At 33.6% G+C, this 21,091-nt stretch overlaps 2 protein-coding genes across 2 annotated transcripts; one reads left to right on the forward strand and one right to left on the reverse strand.

Annotated features, from left to right (window-relative positions):
* Positions 1–5,004: 5,004 nt before the first annotated feature.
* Positions 5,005–10,481, reverse strand: LOC122603910 (cytochrome c1-2, heme protein, mitochondrial-like). The gene is made up of 8 exons (XM_043776764.1): positions 10,366–10,481; positions 9,219–9,291; positions 8,440–8,651; positions 7,324–7,603; positions 7,168–7,239; positions 5,988–6,104; positions 5,840–5,905; positions 5,005–5,312 (listed from the first exon to the last, which is right to left on the reverse strand). The coding sequence occupies exons 2-8, from the start codon at positions 9,276–9,278 to the stop codon at positions 5,196–5,198; spliced, it is 924 nt and encodes a 307-aa protein (XP_043632699.1). The 5' UTR covers positions 9,279–9,291; positions 10,366–10,481; the 3' UTR covers positions 5,005–5,195.
* A 1,546-nt stretch (positions 10,482–12,027) lies between these two features.
* On the forward strand, positions 12,028–19,557 carry LOC122603096 (protein TPLATE). The gene is made up of 7 exons (XM_043775710.1): positions 12,028–13,322; positions 15,706–16,305; positions 16,427–16,788; positions 17,201–17,504; positions 17,699–17,821; positions 17,939–18,391; positions 18,829–19,557. The coding sequence occupies exons 1-7, from the start codon at positions 12,198–12,200 to the stop codon at positions 19,354–19,356; spliced, it is 3,495 nt and encodes a 1,164-aa protein (XP_043631645.1). The 5' UTR covers positions 12,028–12,197; the 3' UTR covers positions 19,357–19,557.
* Positions 19,558–21,091: the final 1,534 nt, after the last annotated feature.

A 21,091-nucleotide genomic window follows, 5' to 3' on the forward strand; every position in this document is an offset into this window, starting at 1 on the left:
TGGTTAATATGAAAATGTTTCCCAATTATAAGTTTGTAACAAATTCTGTAGTAGAAGGGTAGTCGTGGCCTCGTGGGGTTTCCTCAATGCAAATATCAGATTTTTTATTATTATTATTTAGGTAAAACTTGAAAATAGTTTTTCTATTTAGGTAGAAGTAACATTGTTTACATCTCATTCAATTTTTCCTTATATACCGTCGATGTATTAAGATCAAAAACTCATGAAATAAGATATTGAATGTTACATTTATACGTTTGAAACCTAACCAAGACAATTTTGAAAAAAGTTATCAAAAAAACTAAAGTTGAACTATAAAAGTCAAAGTATATCACGAAATAAAAAAGTTGTATGTATTTAATATTAGTCATTTCCCAATAGATCTCGGCGAGGCTCATCGATCTTCATCCTCGTCGACGAAACGCCAATGCCACGAAGGTCGTCGTGCTCAGCAACGTCTTGGGTCGTCAATATTTGAATTGAGACAACAGGAATGGTGGAGATGAATGAGTTCTCCTTCATACCTTCATTTATTTATTTCTAAAGGTTGCAAGTTCTCCTTTATTTATTTATTTTTTTCTAAATATGTTATATACTAGTCCTAATACTCGTACGATGTACGGTAACTACATAGATTGTATCATAAAGAAAATTCGAATATGTCGTATACATTATTTGTGGGTATAAAAGAAATTTTTGTTACGATTATCGAAGCTAAATTATAATATACAATAATGATAAATATAATATATAGGATTAACCTTAAATTTTTAGAAGCACGTCAAAATCAGAACTTATAAGCATAATAGATTATGGCAAATAGCCTTATGATTTCATATCGTAAACTTGAATTTTTTAAGTCTTCATAATATAAGTAATAAGAGTTGAAAAATTGAGCAACAAAAAGAGATAATTTATTAATGGGAAAACGATTAATTAAATAAAGTTATAATATTTTTTGTATTAATAAAGCCAAGAGTTAGAGTTTAATTTTAAATCTAATAAGAAAATTGAATTTATATACAACTAAAAAAACTAATTTGAATATATATATATACAATTAAAAAAAAGCTAATTTAACAAAAATAAATAAATTAAAATGACATGTGTCGATCAAGGATTACGCCATGTGTCGTTTCAAGAATATGTCAATCATGTTTTAGTTTATTGGTAGATTATAAATATAGATCTAAGTTATATATTTTTTTTCAACGTTTGAAGGAAGAAGACGATATACAAGGTTTTCATATTTCCGTATTCAGCCTCTAGTAATTCAACTTATCTACTAATGAACTAAAACAGGATTGTAACCCTTATTTAACAACATGTGACACTGTGTTGAAACGACTGTCGTTTAGTCAAATAAATTAAAAATAAGCCAACATATCTACGTTGTTATTAGTTTTTGAGAATATATCTAATTATTATTATACTAGATGTGAGTTATCATGTTTCCTTAATCTATATCTATATGAGATATACATTAAAAAAAAATCTTTTCCACGCTTTCTGTATCTATATCATACTTTTAATTCAATTTTTCCATAACCTTAGTTTTTTACTTTCTTTATCCTTCTCCAACTCTTTCTTTTCCTTATTTTGATTAACAAACCCATATATTATATATATATACTTTCAAGATGTACATTTTTTCCATCAAATTTGAAAAATATTGCTTTCTGGGTTTCACAAAAGTCAAATAATTGATCAATTCGAAAATCATGCTTTTAAGGATTCCAAAGAGATAAATAATCTTAACATATGTTGGTAAAGAATCGTAATATCTGAATGTATGTTTAGTTAAGGCTTAAATTTGTAAACTAGTCCTTGTAAGACCATGAACGCAGTATATATACAAAGAAGTTTTACAATGACTATGAATACTTCGTTATAATTTTTTAATTCCTAATATGTAGTAAGAATGTTGGATGCTATTTTACATTATTAGAAATTTCAATAATGATTGTTTTTGCCTATATATGACATGTACTACGCACATATGAAGAGAAACTACTTATTAAATAACAATATAAAATGGACAACATTAAAACGACATACCTCAAAACAAAGTACAATTGGAATGTGTTTTTACATGGATTCGATGGAATCTACGAGACCGGGCCAGTTGTATTTGGTGAGTGGCGAAGGGGGTCGTCGTGGTGTGGATGATTCGGGAATGTATCGACGGCGGAGATAACTTGGGGTCATGATGTTGATCGCTCGCATATTTCAATGTTATCCCTGTTTGTCAATCTGGGCTTTTTTTTCAATTTTTTCCTTCTTGTTCCATAAATTCTTCACTATAATAGTTATGGGTGCTATTTTCTTTTGATGTTAAAAATTAAAATGAGTTCTTAATTTACAGTAATGTTTTTTCTAATATTTTTTTAATATGTATAATAGTAACTAGATTTTAGACTCGTGACACATGCTTACGATATTATCAATATTGAATTTTCATACATTTAAGTCATAAAAACTTATAATTTTGAAGATATACGGTTTCAAGTGTTATAATTTACAAGTTGTAGTAATACAATAATCACATGTTTGTCACTGTCATTATTAGCTGAGACGTATTGACGAAATTGTTTGTCGTAGTCATTCCACAAGGCACATACTACAATAATTCATCTATTATATAAGTTTTTTTTAAACCAGTTGTGTACATAAATAATGTGATAGTATTATGAAAGATAATTAGGAATTAAAATATAAACATACTTGTGATCTTATACTTGACATTCAAGCATATGTCTTTAATCATGATGCAGACCCATAACACGAATAAGTTTATTTTTAATCATCTGTCCTATAATAATTTGATTTCAATTAGGATTGTTTTCATATTATTTTATAACTATTAGGATTCTTGATTAGATTGACAATAGTAACTTTAAACATTAATACGCAAAACTAATATATAAAAGGGGAAAATTTTGTATTTTTTTTATTGAAAGATAAAATGAATCTTAAATGAAGTTCATATTTATTTTGATCTAGTATTGAAATAACCCTTTGTTGTAATTCGTGATTTGTTTTGTTATTCTATTGTGTTTAGGATAATGATATTGTATATCGTTATCTGTTATTGTGTTTGGGATAAGTATCTAGAGTCATATTGTGTGTATATTAAATATTAATATTTATAATTTATAAAAATATAATCTAATATATTACTAAATTGGACGACATTATCAACATTGTATTAGGATACCAATGTATAACATTTAAAGGTATCAATTTAAAATATCTTCTTATAAGTTAATATTTATCTTTAATCATGTAGACGACATTAATATTATATGTGTAAATCTATATTTATTTATATAATAAAAAGTCAAGAAATTTCAAAATTGAAAATTTAAAAAAATTGAGAGATGTGATTACGCGGATTGTTTATAATATTTTAAAGATAAAATAATTTATTAAATATATAAATTTAAATATAAAAAATGTAAGTAAAAACAAATTAAAAGAAAATACTTCTAGATAATTGAATACATATATTGTTGATCCCTACAAAGAAATATTAAACAATGAGTCCTCCAAAGATATATTTGATTTATAGAAATGGGCCAATGGCACAGTTTGGTTCTAAGTGGGTCGTTTCGTTGTTTAAATATTTAGGTGACCAATTGATGTGCCTCAATTATGATATGCTTTTCTTATTTTTATATAATATTTTAGTGAAACGAAGGACAACCTTACACCTGTATTTTAATTATTTTCTAGTTAAATTTAGAGAAAGATATTATGCGTAAATTTTGATTCATATCAATTTCAGGAAAAATGGTTAAGATAAGATAATCAATAATTTTAATAATGAGATGATAATGAGTTCAAGTACCCCATAAAATAAAGAATACTTAGAAGTTTATGTAATTCATTCTCATTGCAAGGTTGTAACCATTGTTGACGTAATTAAAAGATTAATCAAATAAATAAATGAGTAGGATAATTATATGGAATTTGATGATTTGTTTTACTTAATTTAAAGAAATGATTTGTATTTATAAATTAAGATTCAAAGTACAATTTCTATACATGTAATAACATATAAGCATAATTGTAGAAGCTATATTTACCATTTCTCTTGATTTTATGACATATGAGTTCTACGTGGGAAGAGATTTCCTTAAGTTACTCTAACATCATTATCCTTAATTGAAAATTAAAGGCTAAGATTTAAAAATTATCTTTGAATTTTGTCTTTTAATTTTAATTAAAGATCAAGATTTTTCCAAGTCAAGTTGGGGAAATAATTTGAGAGAATCTCCTCCTTTTTTAAACTCCTTTATTGGTATAAATCCTAATGACTTTATCAGAATAGATTGATGCAACATGTGATGATTAAAAAAGAATAATAGTACTTGGCATACTATATAGATAAATAAAGGCAAATCAGTATATGGTCGGCCCAAGGGCCCAATATAACGTAAATATGTTAAAACTTACATTTATTAGAACATTTCTCTTATATATACATTTGAGTAACGATGCATTCGTCTTTTGACCTTTGGCTTATCTTATTGTCAAAGAATGATCATTCTCTTTCCATAAGGTATCTGGTATTTTATAACTAGAAAATTCTCGTTCGTGTACTTAGTTAAATGCTTTTGTTTAACAATGTAATGAGGGGTAAGCCTTCCATCTACGATCTATGGAAACTATCTTAAGATTCATCATGAGCAGCAGCTGAGGAAGACATGCAGGTTGTTAAAAATAACGCAAATTAAACTCATACGATATTAGAGCTTTATGTTTGATTAAAACAAATCTCCAATCTCATGCAACGTTTTGAGTCAGCTAATAAGTTAATAATGGTTTGTATAGCTCAATGAGATGAATTAAAGACAAATTTGATGTAATATGTGAAAAACCAACTTTGAAACAGAACAAAAAGATAACATGTGTTGCCTAAAATAGTTGCTCAAACTATTTGGAATCAATGAGTTAAAACCAGCCAACAAAAACTGGGAATAGATGAGATCAAAGCAAGAGTAAAAGCACAACACAATTCCCTTATTATTTTTGCTTCAAAATTCCATAATGGAAAACCAGTGCTGAAAGAACCAAAAGACAGCTTGTGTACCAATTTTAGTACTAGCAATTTGCATCCAAATCTTTTACAGAAATAATTATTTGTCAATTCAAATACTTAGAAAACATTTGTTGAAGAACCGAGAGCAGGTCTAGTTGACAACATCCAGAACGAGCTTACGTGACTTCAGAACTGACCACCTCAATCGCCTGTAGTAACCAGCTTGAAGCAATGCCAATGACAGTACAAATATCCACTTAAATCCCATCTGCATCACCAAACAAAGTGATTATACTATTGTAGACAGACAATTTTGATTCAGAGTCAGAAATGGATAAAACCAAGTAGGGTTTGATCTCAACCAGGTGGAATGGTTCCTATCAAATAACTTAGTAAATTGAGAACGAGTAAAAAAAAAGGTTAAAACTTGGGTCAAATGTCTCCTGTTTAATCAAATAACTTGGCCTGTTTCATCCTGTGTCACAAAATGACAGATTTTTACCCAAATGTGTTCGACCTGTTACCCAACCCACACTTCTTGACTCTAGTAAAGCTGTAGAAGGATAATAGAGCAAGTGGCTTTGTCAAGTAAACGGTTGTTCAAAAATAGCTAAACTGTATACAAACTGATTTGAGATAGAATGCTGCTATATTTTATGCACATTAGAAATCAGCCCATTTGACCTCAAAATAAAAAGCATGACTCTCCGATATCTCTAAATTAAAACAAAAACTCGTGAAGGTTATGCGTCTCTTTAGTTTTCTCATAAAATTGTTGGTTAAATGAATTTGTACCAGTTTCCTTTCTTCCATTTCTGGCTCCGCAGCCCAGCTCAAAAAGGAGACAACATCTTTTCCCATCTACAAAAAATAAAATAAAATTGAGCATAAGAACATAAAACAGAAAACAAACTCCACTAGCCTGATCAGTGAAGCAACCAACCTGAGCCTCTGTTGCTGGAGTACCATCTTCATATTCCACAGCACCATCATTAAGCATTTTAGGCATTGCAATAGCTCCCCCGGGAAAGTAAGGATTATAGTGCAGACCTTCCCTAATCTGCAATACATTCATAGATTGGCTCATTACATAGTGCAATATGCAGATTTATGGGAGGTTGCAGAACATTGGGATCTTAAAAGCACAGATAGCAAATAAAAAACCGAAGAACTGCTATTTGATCCTACTGGAACAGATTTGACTTCATGGAAAAAAATTTTAGTTTAGACCTTCGCTGATCTACAATACACGCATAGATTGGCTCATGGTGTATTGCATATGACAAATTAATAAGTTGCAGAGCATTTGCATCTTGAATCAAAGATAGTAAAAATAAAAAACCGACAGCTACTATTTGATTCAATTAGAACATATAATCATATATAACTTCATAAGTACATATGTTTTTTATGTCACAAACTTCTAATTGATCACCATAGTAACAGGTGTCAAAATATGACGGGTGGAGAGCTGATAAAGTATGGTCAGGTCAAACGAGACTGGTCTAGTTGGGTTAGCCTGAACATATTGCCCAATATTTTGTAGGATTTCGATAATAAGATAACAAAAAGTCAAAAAGTATGATAAACAATCATTCTTTTTTAAAATAGATTTATTTACAGTTTCACGGATTTAAAGACATATTAAAAGCCTTTTGACCTGTTTAACCAATTTTACCGACATTCACTTAATTTCCTTTCTAAATTGATCCTTTTTGAAATAAAATGAAACCTTAACTAACCCCTTCATAAGGAAAGGAGTCAGAAAGGACACCTTTAGACATACAGGCCATGGCTTTTTAATAAAAAAAATACTAATTCCTTATGTTGTAAGAATTAAGGTAACCAACGAGTATTAAAAGAGTTGTCTTCAAAATGAACATAAGTACCACCAAACTTCTTGCAACTCCACAAACATCTCTCGTGTAGCATACTAAACCAGAAACTGGCTTTCAAAATACCCTCCAAAAAGCACAAATTCAAGAAGACTTGGAGCTCACTCATGAGAGTGTCTACAAGAATGTGTGTGGCATTCTACTCTAATCAGAATTAAAAGTCTAATATGGTAAAAATTTTAGCAGTCCAGATAAAAAAAAACATGTAGAAAGAGATTCACAACTCACTGAAACACCAGCAGGAGGATCACGATAGCCGGTCAGAAGCGCAAACACGTAGTTCTGTCCATTATGACGAGCCTGAAGAAACATAGTGTAAGAATCTAGCAACACTCCATACGAAAAAATAAACAAATAAAAGCTAATGCAAGAGTTAGAAATTACTTTAGTGATAAGACTCAAATCTGGAGGGTAGGCTCCTCCATTAGCAAACCTAGCAGCTTGTTCATTTGCATAGGGTTGAGGAAAACGATCACTAAGCTTGCCAGGACGTGTGAACATCTCACCCTCATCGTTGGGGCCATCAACCACCTCGATTTCAGCAGCCATTGCCTTTGTTTCTTCTTCTGTATATGCCACACCCACCAGGTCACGGTATGAAACTAAACCCATCGAATGGCAGGATGCACATACTTGTGTGTACACCTGGTGACCACGTCGAATCCTATAGATATATGCAAAAAAATACAAAACGTCAATTGATGAAGAAAAGAATCGTACACATACCCATTGAGCTGCAAACATTTGGTGCTAAGCTTTTAAGTGATATGAAAATTAGTAGATGAGTCGCATTAATTGTCATTTCCAGAGAATAGTAGAAACCACAGTTATTGATTACAAACCGGATTTTCATGTCAAATGGTAATAGAGAAAGTAATACATGTGAGGGGGGTGCTTGGGTGCTTGGATGCGTGTTTTTAAAGTGAATATTTGCTATCTGAAATAAAATGGGTTGTAAGAAATAGTGCATGTAAGTGTTTATGCTGTTGAAAATTGTGATGATCAGAATGTATCTGGCTACATGGAAAATCTACCATTATAAGAAATGAATTGATAAAATAAACAAAAAATAACTTTAAAATGAAAAGAAAGACACAGACGGCTTGTGAAAAAAAAATAAGTCTCTCAAATCTTAAACTAAGCTAAAACAAAGGGCACATAAGCAAATTCAACAAACCCTTGCATAACCAGTTTTATTTATCCAAACCCTAAAATAATCACATCGTGAGAAATAGAACCAAACCAAAAAAAATTATTGCCACTTTGAGTCGCAATAATCAAAATATAAGTTCAGAAACATAAAACCAAACACCCCTTACAATGAGCTACAAACACCTTAACTCATTACTTTTTATCATGTGATCCAGTTATACTTCAATTAAGTTTCAAGTTGACCAATTGGATAGAACAATAGTGCGATGCAGTGCATGACTATAAATTAGAAGAAAAAATCACCACGAGAAATGGTTGAAAAAAAAGAAAAAGAAAAAGACTACTCACGAAGCATGATCATATGAGCTGAGAATGCCTTGGTGAGGCCAAGGATAGCTTGGAGATTCCAAACCATGCTCCGCTTCATCAGCAGCTACAATTGTTGTAAAACTGAGAAGCCCTGAGACACCTGCTCCAAGGAGAGCAATTGCTCTCAGTGATTTTACACCAGCTCCCTCCTGATCTTGCTTTGAAATAAGAGATGACAAAGCTGGAGAGGCCTGGATTTTCAAAAGACACAATGACAGCAATTAGTAATTACAGTATCAGCGTAAAGCAAAGATACAACTGTTAGCCTATACATTTTCCAATCCAACTTGAGTTTCCCTTAGCAAGCAACACTAAACTCGGCCAAAATTTCAGATTTAATGCTTGGGTCACCAAAAGAAGCTGCCGATTCACAAAATCTCACTAAATAATAGCCCAAGATATAACAAGTATACTACAGTTTGCAATTTGGTCACGTAAAATAGGTGGATGTAACACAGAAGTTAGAAACTAGTTGTCAATAAAATAAATAAATAAACATAAGGATTGAATTCCCTACACTCAGCCGAAATCCAAGCTTTCCATTTTAATCATAAACATCATTTCATGAAACACGTGATAAGACTTTGTATAGGATCAGTAATTATTGAGTTTTCCAAATCACCATTTGACAACTAACATTTTCATATTAAGAGTACACATTATTTTCAACACTCAGCCACAGGTGCCAGTGTTAAAAATAACGTTTAATATTCTTATAAGCCAGTTCAAGTAAATTCGGCTAGTAATTAAATACTTACAGCGGAATGAGAGTGAAGCCTGCCCCTCAGCAAGTGGTAAATTCCCCTACCACCAGCCATTGAACCTAACTTCCTGTAAATCCAATTATCAGAATTTGATGATACTTCAATAGAAAAGAACCCAGCTACAACTACCATTACCAACCTTATCTATACAGTGTACTATTATATATAGCATATAACCAGCTTTAAGATAAGACAGCGCCAATATAAATTTCGCCACATTATCCATCCTTTCCCCGCCCAGTAAAAAAGTGACACATCACCCTTCCCTTCCACCACCAACTACTGGTGGCTGATGACGAAACTGTTTCTATAAATAAATTTGCTAACTTGACGTAACTTTATATACTAAATAATTGATAAACTACCTAAAACTATCTGCCTTCAATGCATAAAACAGATGCTACATGGTGATTCATCCCCTGGCAGCCACCAAATGATAGAACTTTTTTTTATAAAAATAATTCGATACTTCATTTCGTTAGAAATAAATACAGAGGTTGTTTGGACTTTAAAGGAGCTTAATTTTATGCTTATTATCTTATATGACAATTCTTAATAAGCTCAAAACATCGATTAAACTTATTGGCTAATTTCCCCGCACGACAATACTAATAAACTAACCCAAATATGTTTATCCGAACACTAAAAGGCACTTATAGCTTTTTAAAAAATAAGCTTGATCCATAAGCCACAAACTACCATCATAATTATCCGAAACATCGCTCGGGTATTATGCCAGTATATAAAGCCAAATTTTTTTCCAAAAACAAACATTTATTTCTCTCCGGATCTCAAATCAGCTTCAAAACATATATTTTGAAACAAAATCAATATTAATTTTCAAATTCAGATAGCACCGAGCTTCACATAAGTAATCTTACAAATCATTAATTTTTATAAAACTAAATATTTATTACGAAATGAATAATATATAGTTATATATCATAGTAACAAAACAAATAGAAATAATAATTGAATTGAGATCACAATAAAATACCAGATTTCAGATATTTGATGGAATATTAAGAGATGTTATTATTAATCAATGAAAAGTCAATATATAAATATATATATACGATGCATTTGAGATAAGCGATCAGACCCTAGCTAGATGGTATATATGAGATTGAAAGGTACTTACAGAAAGTCGTTGGGCAAAGATTGGTCGAAAACGGCGGCGTTTAGCCGGTGTAAATTGATGGATCAAGGAATGAATACTGGAGAGAAGATTGAAATGAAATGAAATGAAAGGTAAATAAAAGACGAACGAAATATCAGATCTTCACAATATCGTGTACCTCCTTGTACCATGAGTGAAGAGATTTGTGTGGGCTAGTTAAATTTCAGGTGTTGGGCCAACAGATCCATAACATTTACGAAACTATTGGGCTTTTTATTAATGCTTTTGTGAATCGGGATTTCGGGAATCTATTGTTTAAGGTAAAAAGGTTTTTTTTTTTTTTTCCCTGTATCTAATAACCATCTTCATCTAACCAATGTAGTAATGTGTAAAAATATTCACATTTGAATCTTATTAGGTAAATATTTTAAGGATGACTGCAAACAATATATAAAGATGATTACGGAAATATCCCGGTTTAAAACATATACATTTGAGTTAACTATTTATCTTCGTACGAGTAACCTGAATAAAAAAAAAAACTCCGTTTGTTTACTAGTTTAATGTTTTATTGTCAAAAACTTTAGCGCATCTACTTTAAATCGATTTGTTAGTTTGTCTTCAGCATGTTTGGGCAACTCGCTTACAAATAGAAAGTATATACACAAGATTAAAAATGAACGGGTAAGTTAAAACTGAAGACAAGGATTAGTATATGACAAAACAATGTTGAAACATGAAATAATTTATTAAGCATGCAACATTTTAAGCCTTATTATTAAGCAATAATTTTATGTAGAAAGCTTTTCTCAATGCTATTTTTTAAACTCGTAATGTTTTAAGAGAGGCTAAACACTATAAGCTTATAGGAGAAAGTTAATATGTTTTGAAGTATTATACAGTGCATAATATAAAGGATTTTAACATGTTAAGTGATGTACAATTAACGATGATAGTAGAGATTATTACCTTATCATTAAGATTGATATTTGATAATAGCTAAATAAATTAAAGACGCATTAAAAATAGGGAAAAACCAAAATGTTGTTAGAAGCAGGATAGAATCATGCTTCTCCCTCATAAACTCCTTCTGAAAATCACATATTTGAATATAAAATCTCTTCTATGAAAATCATAGTAGAAGCATGCTGCTATAATATAAATGATGTTTTAAGTATTGTACAATGCATAATATAAAGGATGTTAACATGTTAAGTGATGTACAATTAACGAAGATAGTAAAGATTATTACCTTATCATTATGATTGATATTGTTGATATTTGATAATAGCTAGATAAATTAAAGACGTATTAAAATTAGGGAAAAACAAAAAAGGTTGGAATCATGTTTTTCCTTTACAAATTTCTCCTGAAAATCATATGTTTGAAAAAAAAAAAATCTCTCCCTTGAAAATCATGGCAAAAGCTAACATAAAGATCCTTTAAAGTTATTTATATCTTTATTGGTAAAGTGGATGATCTTAACCCTTGAATTAAAATCAAAGGTAAGATTTAAAGATGATTTTTAAATCTTGACCTGATTAAAAATCAAAATACAACTTTATTAATAAAGTTGAAAATCTAATAAATTTGAAAATAAATTTAGAGGATGCTATCCAAAGCTAACCTAATTAAAAATATATTTCATTTCCAAAAAAAATACATATAACAACTAACTTTCACTGTACAAATTTAACGACTGCATTCCAGTCGCAATTTCTTCACTTTGATACACAGCACATCACCCACCCACCGGAAGTAACAAAACCCGCCCACCGGAATCACATTTTCCACTTTTCTCTGGATCACAATTCCACTCAACACTTTCATGCTCACACCCTGACAAACAAAAAATGGACATACTATTCGCTCAGATCCAAGCAGATCTCCGATCCAACGACGCTCTCCGTCAATCCGGCGCTTTACTTCAAGCTCTCCAACAATCCGCCGCCGGCCGTGACATCTCCGTCATCGCCAAATCCGCCGTCGAAGAAATCGTCGCGTCTCCAGCTTCGGCCGTCTCCAAAAAACTCGCCTTTGACCTTATCCGATCCACTCGTTTGACTACTGATCTATGGGAGATCGTCTGTACCGGAATTCATAACGATCTGGACTTTCCGGACCCTGACGTCACTGCTGCTGCTGTCTCGATCCTTGCTGCGATTCCTTCGTATCGGTTAGGCAAGTTTGTTACTGATAGTAATAAGGAAATTTCTAATTGTTTTGATTCCACTAGTGATAATTTACGGTTTTCGATTACCGAGACTTTAGGATGTATTTTAGCACGTGATGATTTGGTTACATTGTGTGAGAATAATGTTAGTTTGTTGGACAAAGTGTCGAATTGGTGGAATAGGATTGGGATGAATATGCTCGATAAAGCGGATAACGTGTCGAGAGTTGCTTTTGAATCGGTTGGGAGGTTGTTTCAGGAGTTTGAGTCGAAAAGAATGAGTAGGTTGGCTGGTGATAAGTTAGTTGATAGTGAGAATTCTGTTGCCATTAGGTCGAACTGGGTTTCGTCAATGGTGGAGTTTGTTTGGAAGAAAAGGAATGCTTTGATGGCAAGGTCGTTGGTGCTTCCTGTTGAGAGTTTTAGGGCGAGTGTTTATCCGCTTGTTTATGCAGTTAAATCTGTTGCTTCGGGTTCTTTCGAGGCTTTTCAGAAGCTTTCGAGGTCCAAAAAAACTTACGAGGGAAGTTTGGATTCGAGTAAGGCAGAGAGGTTTGTGGGTGTGTCGGATGTGGTTACGCATTTGGCACCCTTTTTGGCATCTTCGTTAGATCCTGCATTGATTTTTGAGGTAGGGATTAATATGTTGTATTTGGCTGATGTTCCTGGTGGTAAGCCTGAGTGGGCTTCAGCTTCGATTATTGCAATTCTTACACTTTGGGATAGACAAGAGTTTTCATCTGCTAGAGAGAGTATAGTTCGAGCTGTTGTTACGAATCTTCATCTTCTTGATCTTAGTATGCAGGTTTGTTTAACCACTTTTAAGCACTCTTTATTAAAATATCTTGAGATATGTAACATTTTATTTGTTTACATTAGTAATAATTAGTCACTAATTGCTGCAGTATGCATACAACACCATAGGTCATGTTTTGATGGTTTTACTGCCAGGTATATAATATGATGGGATTTAGGCCTTTTTGTTTATAATATAATAATTTTAAGAGAACAAGAGTATAAAGTAAAACGATTGTTCATTCTCAGTGTTACATACCTTAAATTCTTAAAAAATGTTACCCCGCTATGTGCAGAATACATTTTTATCCAGATTATCAGTCCCTAGGTCCTCAAACCACCTAGTTCTATATTACTTGACTATTTGCTATATCGTTTGGATCTTCCAGAATAGTTACATGTACTACATTGAATTCTCTTAAAATTAATTTTAAGTTTATTAGTATAGGGGTGAGTTATTTTGAGAACTTCTAAAAAAAAGAACTCAAGAGTCAAGAACCATTCTGGACCACACATTCTTTTTCTCTTTCTCTCTCTTCAATTAAATAATAAAATTCACCCAAATCATTCAAAATGTTCTAACTCACAAACCGTAAATCGTTAGACAAAACAAAAATATGGGTAGTCTTAAAATTTCATCCTCTTTCATTAGAGATCCAATTCGATATACTTTTAACGACTTTTTAATTTTCGTTTTCTTTTTGGTAGTTACACATAACTTACACATGTGTAGGTTGAACAAAAATTATGATTCGGAACGGGCTTCGCCCTTAAGGATATTCATAAACCAAAGCTAGTGGGGTTGATAGGTCATAGAGGGTGATAGGTCATAGAGGGTGATAAGTCATAGGGGGTGACCAGTGAGGGGTGATCTACCTAACGGGCTCCGCCCTTAGCCGCTATTCCTCCGCCATGGACTGACGGGCTCCGTCCTTGGCTACCATGGCTCTGCCATGGATTGACAGGATCCACCCTTGACCTTCATTGTTGTGTACATATGTTCATTTACTAATTTACGTGTGAAAACAATGATCTTACACATGTGTAGGATGAACCTACACATGTGTAGGATGAACGCGATGGGGAAAAAAAACGAAAATTAAAAAGTCGTCAAAATTATATTGAATTGGATCTCTAATGAAAGATGACGAAATTTTAAGACTACCCATGCTTTTTGTTTCGTCTAACGATTTACGGTTTGTGGGATAAAGCATTTTAAATGATTTGGGTGAATTTTCTTATTTAATGGAAGCGAGAGAAAATATAAGAAAATGAGTGGTCCAGAATTGTTCTCGCTTTCTTTTTTATTTGTGGGTTCTCAAATAACCCTTTCTCTATTTAGTATACCCTTGAAAGATAATTAACTATAAAAAACATAAAGTGCACGTTCTTTTGCATTCAATTAGTAATGATATAAATCATCATATGTCACACTGTAGGATAGTTGAGAGAATTAACCACCACACAACATCGTCAGTTGTATTTCTTTGTATCAATCCTTGGTGAAAAGTCAAGTTTATCATTTTCTTTTTTCTGGATGGAGGCTTACCGAGAATCATGTTTAATCCTTAGCAGTCACGCATATTAAATCACCCACACTTTTTTCGATTCATCTTCTTATTGGCTATAGTAAACAGTCATCCAACTTTTGTTGTCTCTCTCTGTTAAAGATCCAGCAAGATTGATTTTCATCTATCTTATCAACCTACTAGATTTTCTCATTGGGACCATACCATCCTCCAACTCTTGTTGGCTCTTACTGTCAAAGATCGACCAAAGATTACCTCGATTGGGCCGTCAAATTCACTTATTGTGAAGTGCCTGGCACTGCTATCAGTCTGAAACTTTCTCCTTACTCTTAGCAGATATTAGAACTACAACATGCAACTCAAGGTTTGTGCAAAATGCTTATGGTGATTGGGTCTTTTTGAGAAGAGTTATGGAGAGGTGAACTCTTTGTTGTAGTTGAACTCTGAGCTGTAATTGCTATAGGATAATTTAAACTAGACTTGGTAAGCGTTTCCAGTTACCAAATAAAGTGAATCTAGTATCCGTTATAGCTGTCTTGCACTCTTCCGCGGAAGTTAATAGCACTCGGTGGTCTCTAAAGTTCCTTACTAAACCTTTGATATATATATATATATCATTTAATTAAATGCAACATAACATACATAGTTGGATTGTTATTTGCCTCCCGCACCTGCATTTGTTGTAGTACAATCAAGTCAGTTTTGTTTGTCGTCATGATGAATGTTAACCACAAGCTAACCCTATCCATGGGAGTTGATTGATTTATAGATCTAACCTACACATTATATCATGAGTAGTTAAAAGTTAAAAGAAATAGCTTTGGTGATTCTTGTAATAATTTTTTAAAAGTTTATATTTTTTAGGTTTCATTATTTAAGAGGCTGCTTCTTATGGTGAGAAACTTAAGGGCAGAATCAGACCGCATGCATGCATTAGCTTGCATCTGTCGTACAGCTCTTTGTGTTGATCTTTTTGCGAAAGAAAGCGTTCGGAGAGGCCAGAAACCCCTTCCTGGAACAGACATTGCATCGCTTTTTGAGGATGTCAGAATCAGAGATGACCTCAACACTGTCACAAGCAAAAGTTTATTCAGAGAAGAATTGGTGGCCACTTTGGTAGAAAGTTGCTTCCAGCTGTCCCTACCGTTGCCTGAACAAAAAAATTCGGCAGGTATGGAGAGTCGAGTGATTGGAGCATTGGCTTATGGAACCGGGTATGGTGCATTAAATTGGACTGAGCCAGCTTTGGAAGTGGTTGAAGTGTGTCGACCTTGTGTAAAATGGGATTGTGAGGGTCGAACATATGCTGTTGATTGTTACTTGAAGTTACTAGTCAGGCTTTGCCATATTTTTGATACCAGGGGAGGGGTCAAAAGAGTTAAAGATGGAGCATCCCAAGATCAGATTTTAAATGAAACACGGTTACAAAATTTGCAACGGCAACTTGTGAATGATCTCCTTGAGGTTCGTAGACGTTTGAATCATATAAAATTAAATATGATGGCATGGCTAATTTTCTTTTTAATAAACCTTGGATTACGTACTCTATCTTTTTACTTAAAATTTTTAATGTCTATGTGGGCAGGTAAACACTCCTAGAATTGCTGCCCGTCTAGTTTGGGCAATTTCAGAACACATTGATTTAGAAGGTTTGGATCCTCTTCTTGCCGATGACCCAGATGATGCACTGAACATTATTATATCAAAAATTCATAAAATCTTATTCAATGCTGACTCATCCGCAACTGAAACAAATAAGTTGCAAGATATTCAAGCAGTTCTTTTATGTGCTCAAAGGTTGGGATCACGTAACGCTAGGGCTGGGCAGTTGCTAACTAAAGAGCTAGAAGAGTTCAGAGCTGATCCTTTGACTGATTCTGTTAACAAACATCAGGCTCGCATGATATTGCAAAGAATCAAATATGTTTCTAGTCATTCTGATGACAAGTGAGCATCTAATTCTAATTTACAGAGTTTTCTGATACCATACAATCCATACATGTTGACTTATGAGCCATGCCATTTTTTAATCTTTGAGACTTGATTTACTTTCACATAGCCTTAAGTTTGACTCCTGTAAGTTAGCCTGACACTACTTACCAGTCACAAAATAAGACATGCGAAAATAAAAGAAAGAAATAAACATTTCCTTTTGGGTTGTCCGAAAAACTGCAAAGTTTCTATATGGATTCATAAGCAAATTTACGTATTTACCCATGAACATGTATTGCAAGATCTTGGTAGTTATTGTCATCCACCAACATTTTTAATATTGTCTTGGCAATGTGCATTTTAGGTATTTAATATGTGCCAATCCAATTTTTGCAGTTTTTTATATTATGGCACACTTTTGTCACAGGTGGGCTGGTGTTAGTGAAACAAGAGGAGACTACCCATTTAGTCATCACAAACTAACTGTTCAGTTTTATGAAGCCTCAGCAGCCCAGGACCGAAAGTTGGAAGGGTTAGTTCACAAGGCTATCTTAGAACTATGGAGACCCGAACCTAGTGAGTTAACTTTATTGTTGGCAAAAAGAGCTGATACTACTTCACTTAAGGTTCCTCCAAGTGCTCATACGTTAACTGGTAGTAGTGATCCCTGCTATGTTGAAGCATACCACTTGTCTGATCCGAATGATGGAAGAATCACGCTTCATCTGAAGGTAAACTCAACTCCTAGTTAGCATCGATGCATCTAATAGCTTTGGCCAGATAGCCTCATTGTGAAATTGTTCCTCCGTCTAGACGTTTAGACACATTACTACATTAGCAACAACAAATCTTTGTAATGGAATTTTTAATACTTTATAGTTCTTATAAGATAAATATATACTTAAGCTTTGACAACATGTCGCAGGTTTTAAATTTGACCGAAATGGAACTTAAACGAGTGGATATTCGTGTTGGCTTGTCTGGTGCTTCATATTTTATGGATGGATCTCCCCAAGCAGTTAGGCAATTGCGTGATCTAAACTCTCAGGTTCGTTGATGGACAATTAAATCAAAGGATGCTTGATTCATTAAGGATCCTTCCCGTGATTTAATGCTTACATTTTCTTGAGTTTATTTTAAACATAGTGCACATTTATGGATGCAGGAACCTGTATTATGTAGTGTGACTTTGGGTGTCTCCCACTTTGAACGGTGTGCTCTTTGGGTTCAAGTTTTGTACTACCCGTTTGCTGGAAATGATATTCCAGGAAATGAAGGGGATTATGCAGAGGAAGATCAACAAATCATCAGGCAGAAAAGAAGCTTAAAGCCAGAATTAGGAGATCCTGTAATTATGAGATGCCAACCTTACAAGATTCCACTAACAGAGCTTCTAATGCCCCATAAAATATCACCCGTGGAGTATTTTCGCCTCTGGCCTAGTTTACCTGCTATGGTGGAGTTCACGGGTACTTATACGTATGAAGGTAGTGGCTTTAAGGCTACTGCTGCTCAGCAATATGGTTCCTCCCCTTTCTTGAGTGGACTCAGATCGCTATCTGCCAAACCTTTTCATAGGGTTTGCTCTCACATTATCCGCACCGTAGCTGGGTTCCAGGCAAGTTTTTTTTGGTCATTATATATACTTGTAGTTGCACAATTATCAGTTAGCCAGATAAAACAGAAGGGCTGGGCCAAATAGGTACTGGTTTTTCACTTTGTGTATTTAAACAAAACCGATGCCCAGTCGGGTTAAAATCCAAGTTTGTACTTGTGTACAGCTATCTCGGGAAGCTAAGGAAGAGCTAAAAGCTTTTCTTGAGTCAAATCTAAAGGGAAAGTTATGTTCAAAGTAATTGTGTAATAAAAAGTGCTCATTATTATGGGCTTCTTCTCAACTCTTCCTCCTCCCCCTCAAAATCTGTTGTTTTTCTTTCACGTACTTCAATAAAATCAATTTTATATCTATGTTAAACTAAGTTATCGGTTGTGCGGGAAGTTTTTTAAAGATTGCTCTTCTCATACATCTCTTTTGGATATACTTATTATGAACAGCTATGCTATGCTGCCAAAACATGGCATGGAGGCTTCTTGGGGATGATGATATTTGGTGCTAGTGAAGTAAGCAGAAATGTAGATCTGGGAGATGAAACCACAGCTATGATATGCAAATTCGTTGTTAGAGCATCAGATGCAGCAATAATAAAAGAAGTTGGGTCAGATCTACAGTCTTGGTGTGATGATCTCACAGATGGTGGTGTGGAGTACATGCCCGAAGATGAAATGAAGGAGGCTGCTGCTGAACGGCTAAAATTATCCATGGAACGAATAGCTTTGCTAAAGGCGGCTCAGCCGCCACCTAAATCCCCAAAAGTTGAAGAGACAATAGATGATGAAGTGGATGACAGTGATGACGATGATAAGGAAAAGAAAGAAAACGGGGAAGATGGGAAGAAGAAACACAAGGGTCCTACAACTTTATTCGAGTTGACACCGGAGGAGGTTGAGCATCGTGCTCTTCAAAGTGCTATTTTACAGGAATGGCATGCACTATGTAAAGACAGAAATACCAAGGCTAAGTAGGTTTTTTGGATGGAAATTTTGCACAGCTTTTTAAAAAGAACCCCTCTGTGGCTGCGGGGGTTGGTTTGTATTCGTGGCTTCGTAGTACATACACTAGTGTTTTCATGTTTTTGTTTACTATGTGTTGTATTTTATTTTATTTTTCCATTCAACAATTGGTCGTCTTTTTTCGAGCATATAGTAATTGATTTGTTTTCTTTTTGTGTGGAGAATTTAAACAAACGGATATAATTCTTATGATTTCTACTCATTCTAGCCCGTTTATAACTGTTCTTGTAACTACATTTGAATTAAAACCCGTTTTCCAAAATTTGGGAAGACAGTTTCGAGATGCCAGCAGAGTTCTATCACTAAAACAAGTACTAAATATCGGAATGCATATATTAGCTGCAGTATAATAATATTTCATGAGTTGGTATTACCCAAGTCTTTAACAGTGGTAAGAGGTTGATTATGAACCATAATACCATATGATCATTGAATTACGCAACTTGTATCCCGACCATTTATTTTCGGTATCTCGATCAGGACAATTTGCAGCGATAGTCGCTGCAAAAAGTAGAGCCACGTCAGCAATCCACTAACCACCACCATAATGGCAATGACCTTTGACCAAAGAAATAACAGTGCTTGTCGCTGCAAAAGGTTGAGGGGGCCCAAAATTCGAATAAAACCACCGTCTCCTTCCTTCTTTCATTATCATAAAAATATATATATATATATATATATCATCTTTTTTTCTTCATCTTTTCAATCCGGCCATACCATATATCTTCCCCTATATGTTCTTGTGATATTCAAAGAGATTTATTTTGGTCAGTAACGTTCAGAATTGTGTTAAGAAATTAAGAAAGAGAGATAATTGTTTTTGATTGATAAATGTTTGGAAGAGAGATATAGAAACTATTGTTTGAATAAAAAGTGTTCAATATTTGTAAGAAAGGAGAGTTACAGAAAGAAAGAACTTGAATTTTGAGAAAGTAAGAAACAGAATAAACTTTTGAGAGAGTTTCACTATGAGTGTGTAGGTATAAGATAACGTGTTTGAATTGATAAAGTACACCCGTCCAAAGCGTGTTTCAAAATGCATAACGCTTAAGAAGTATGTGGGTCTCGATTGAGTTGTCAACTTGAGAGTGCACTGTGCTGTTGTCTAGTCAATATATTTGCAGCGACTTACTGTATGACTTACTGTAAATGACTATTTGCAGCGATAGTCGCTGAAAAAGTCTAGTCGAGATATCAGACGCCCTTGCTTGAAGTTGTCTTTATCAAAAAAACTCAAAACCAAAAAACCCAGCAATATGGTACAGTAACATAGGGTTTCAAAATTACTCCAAAATTGCAATTGCACTCATCCCTTGTAAAATAAAAGAAAAAGTAATGAGTAAAAAACCCTAAAAGTAAGTGAACTAGAAATGTCAGACAACATTCCTTGGGAACTGCAAGTTGAAATAATCAAAAGGTTCCTACTGTAAAAGCATTGATTAGATTGAGGTCAGTTTCAAAACAATGGAAGTTAGTCATAGATAGTCCAAGGTTTGCTGTTGATTACTGAGTACGTCACTCGCAGCCTCACCGTTTGCTAATAAGGTACCTTCCTTTTAAAAAAGATGAAAAACTTCCAGATGATTGTATGTATCATTTGCTGCATTATTGTACTTTTATGGGTAGATACAACTACAGACATGTTTTGGTTGCTGATGATGATACTTTGTGGACCCGAATCAACCCC

Source organism: Erigeron canadensis, chromosome 6 (genome assembly GCF_010389155.1).
Source record: "Erigeron canadensis isolate Cc75 chromosome 6, C_canadensis_v1, whole genome shotgun sequence".
Lineage (NCBI taxonomy): Eukaryota > Viridiplantae > Streptophyta > Magnoliopsida > Asterales > Asteraceae > Erigeron > Erigeron canadensis.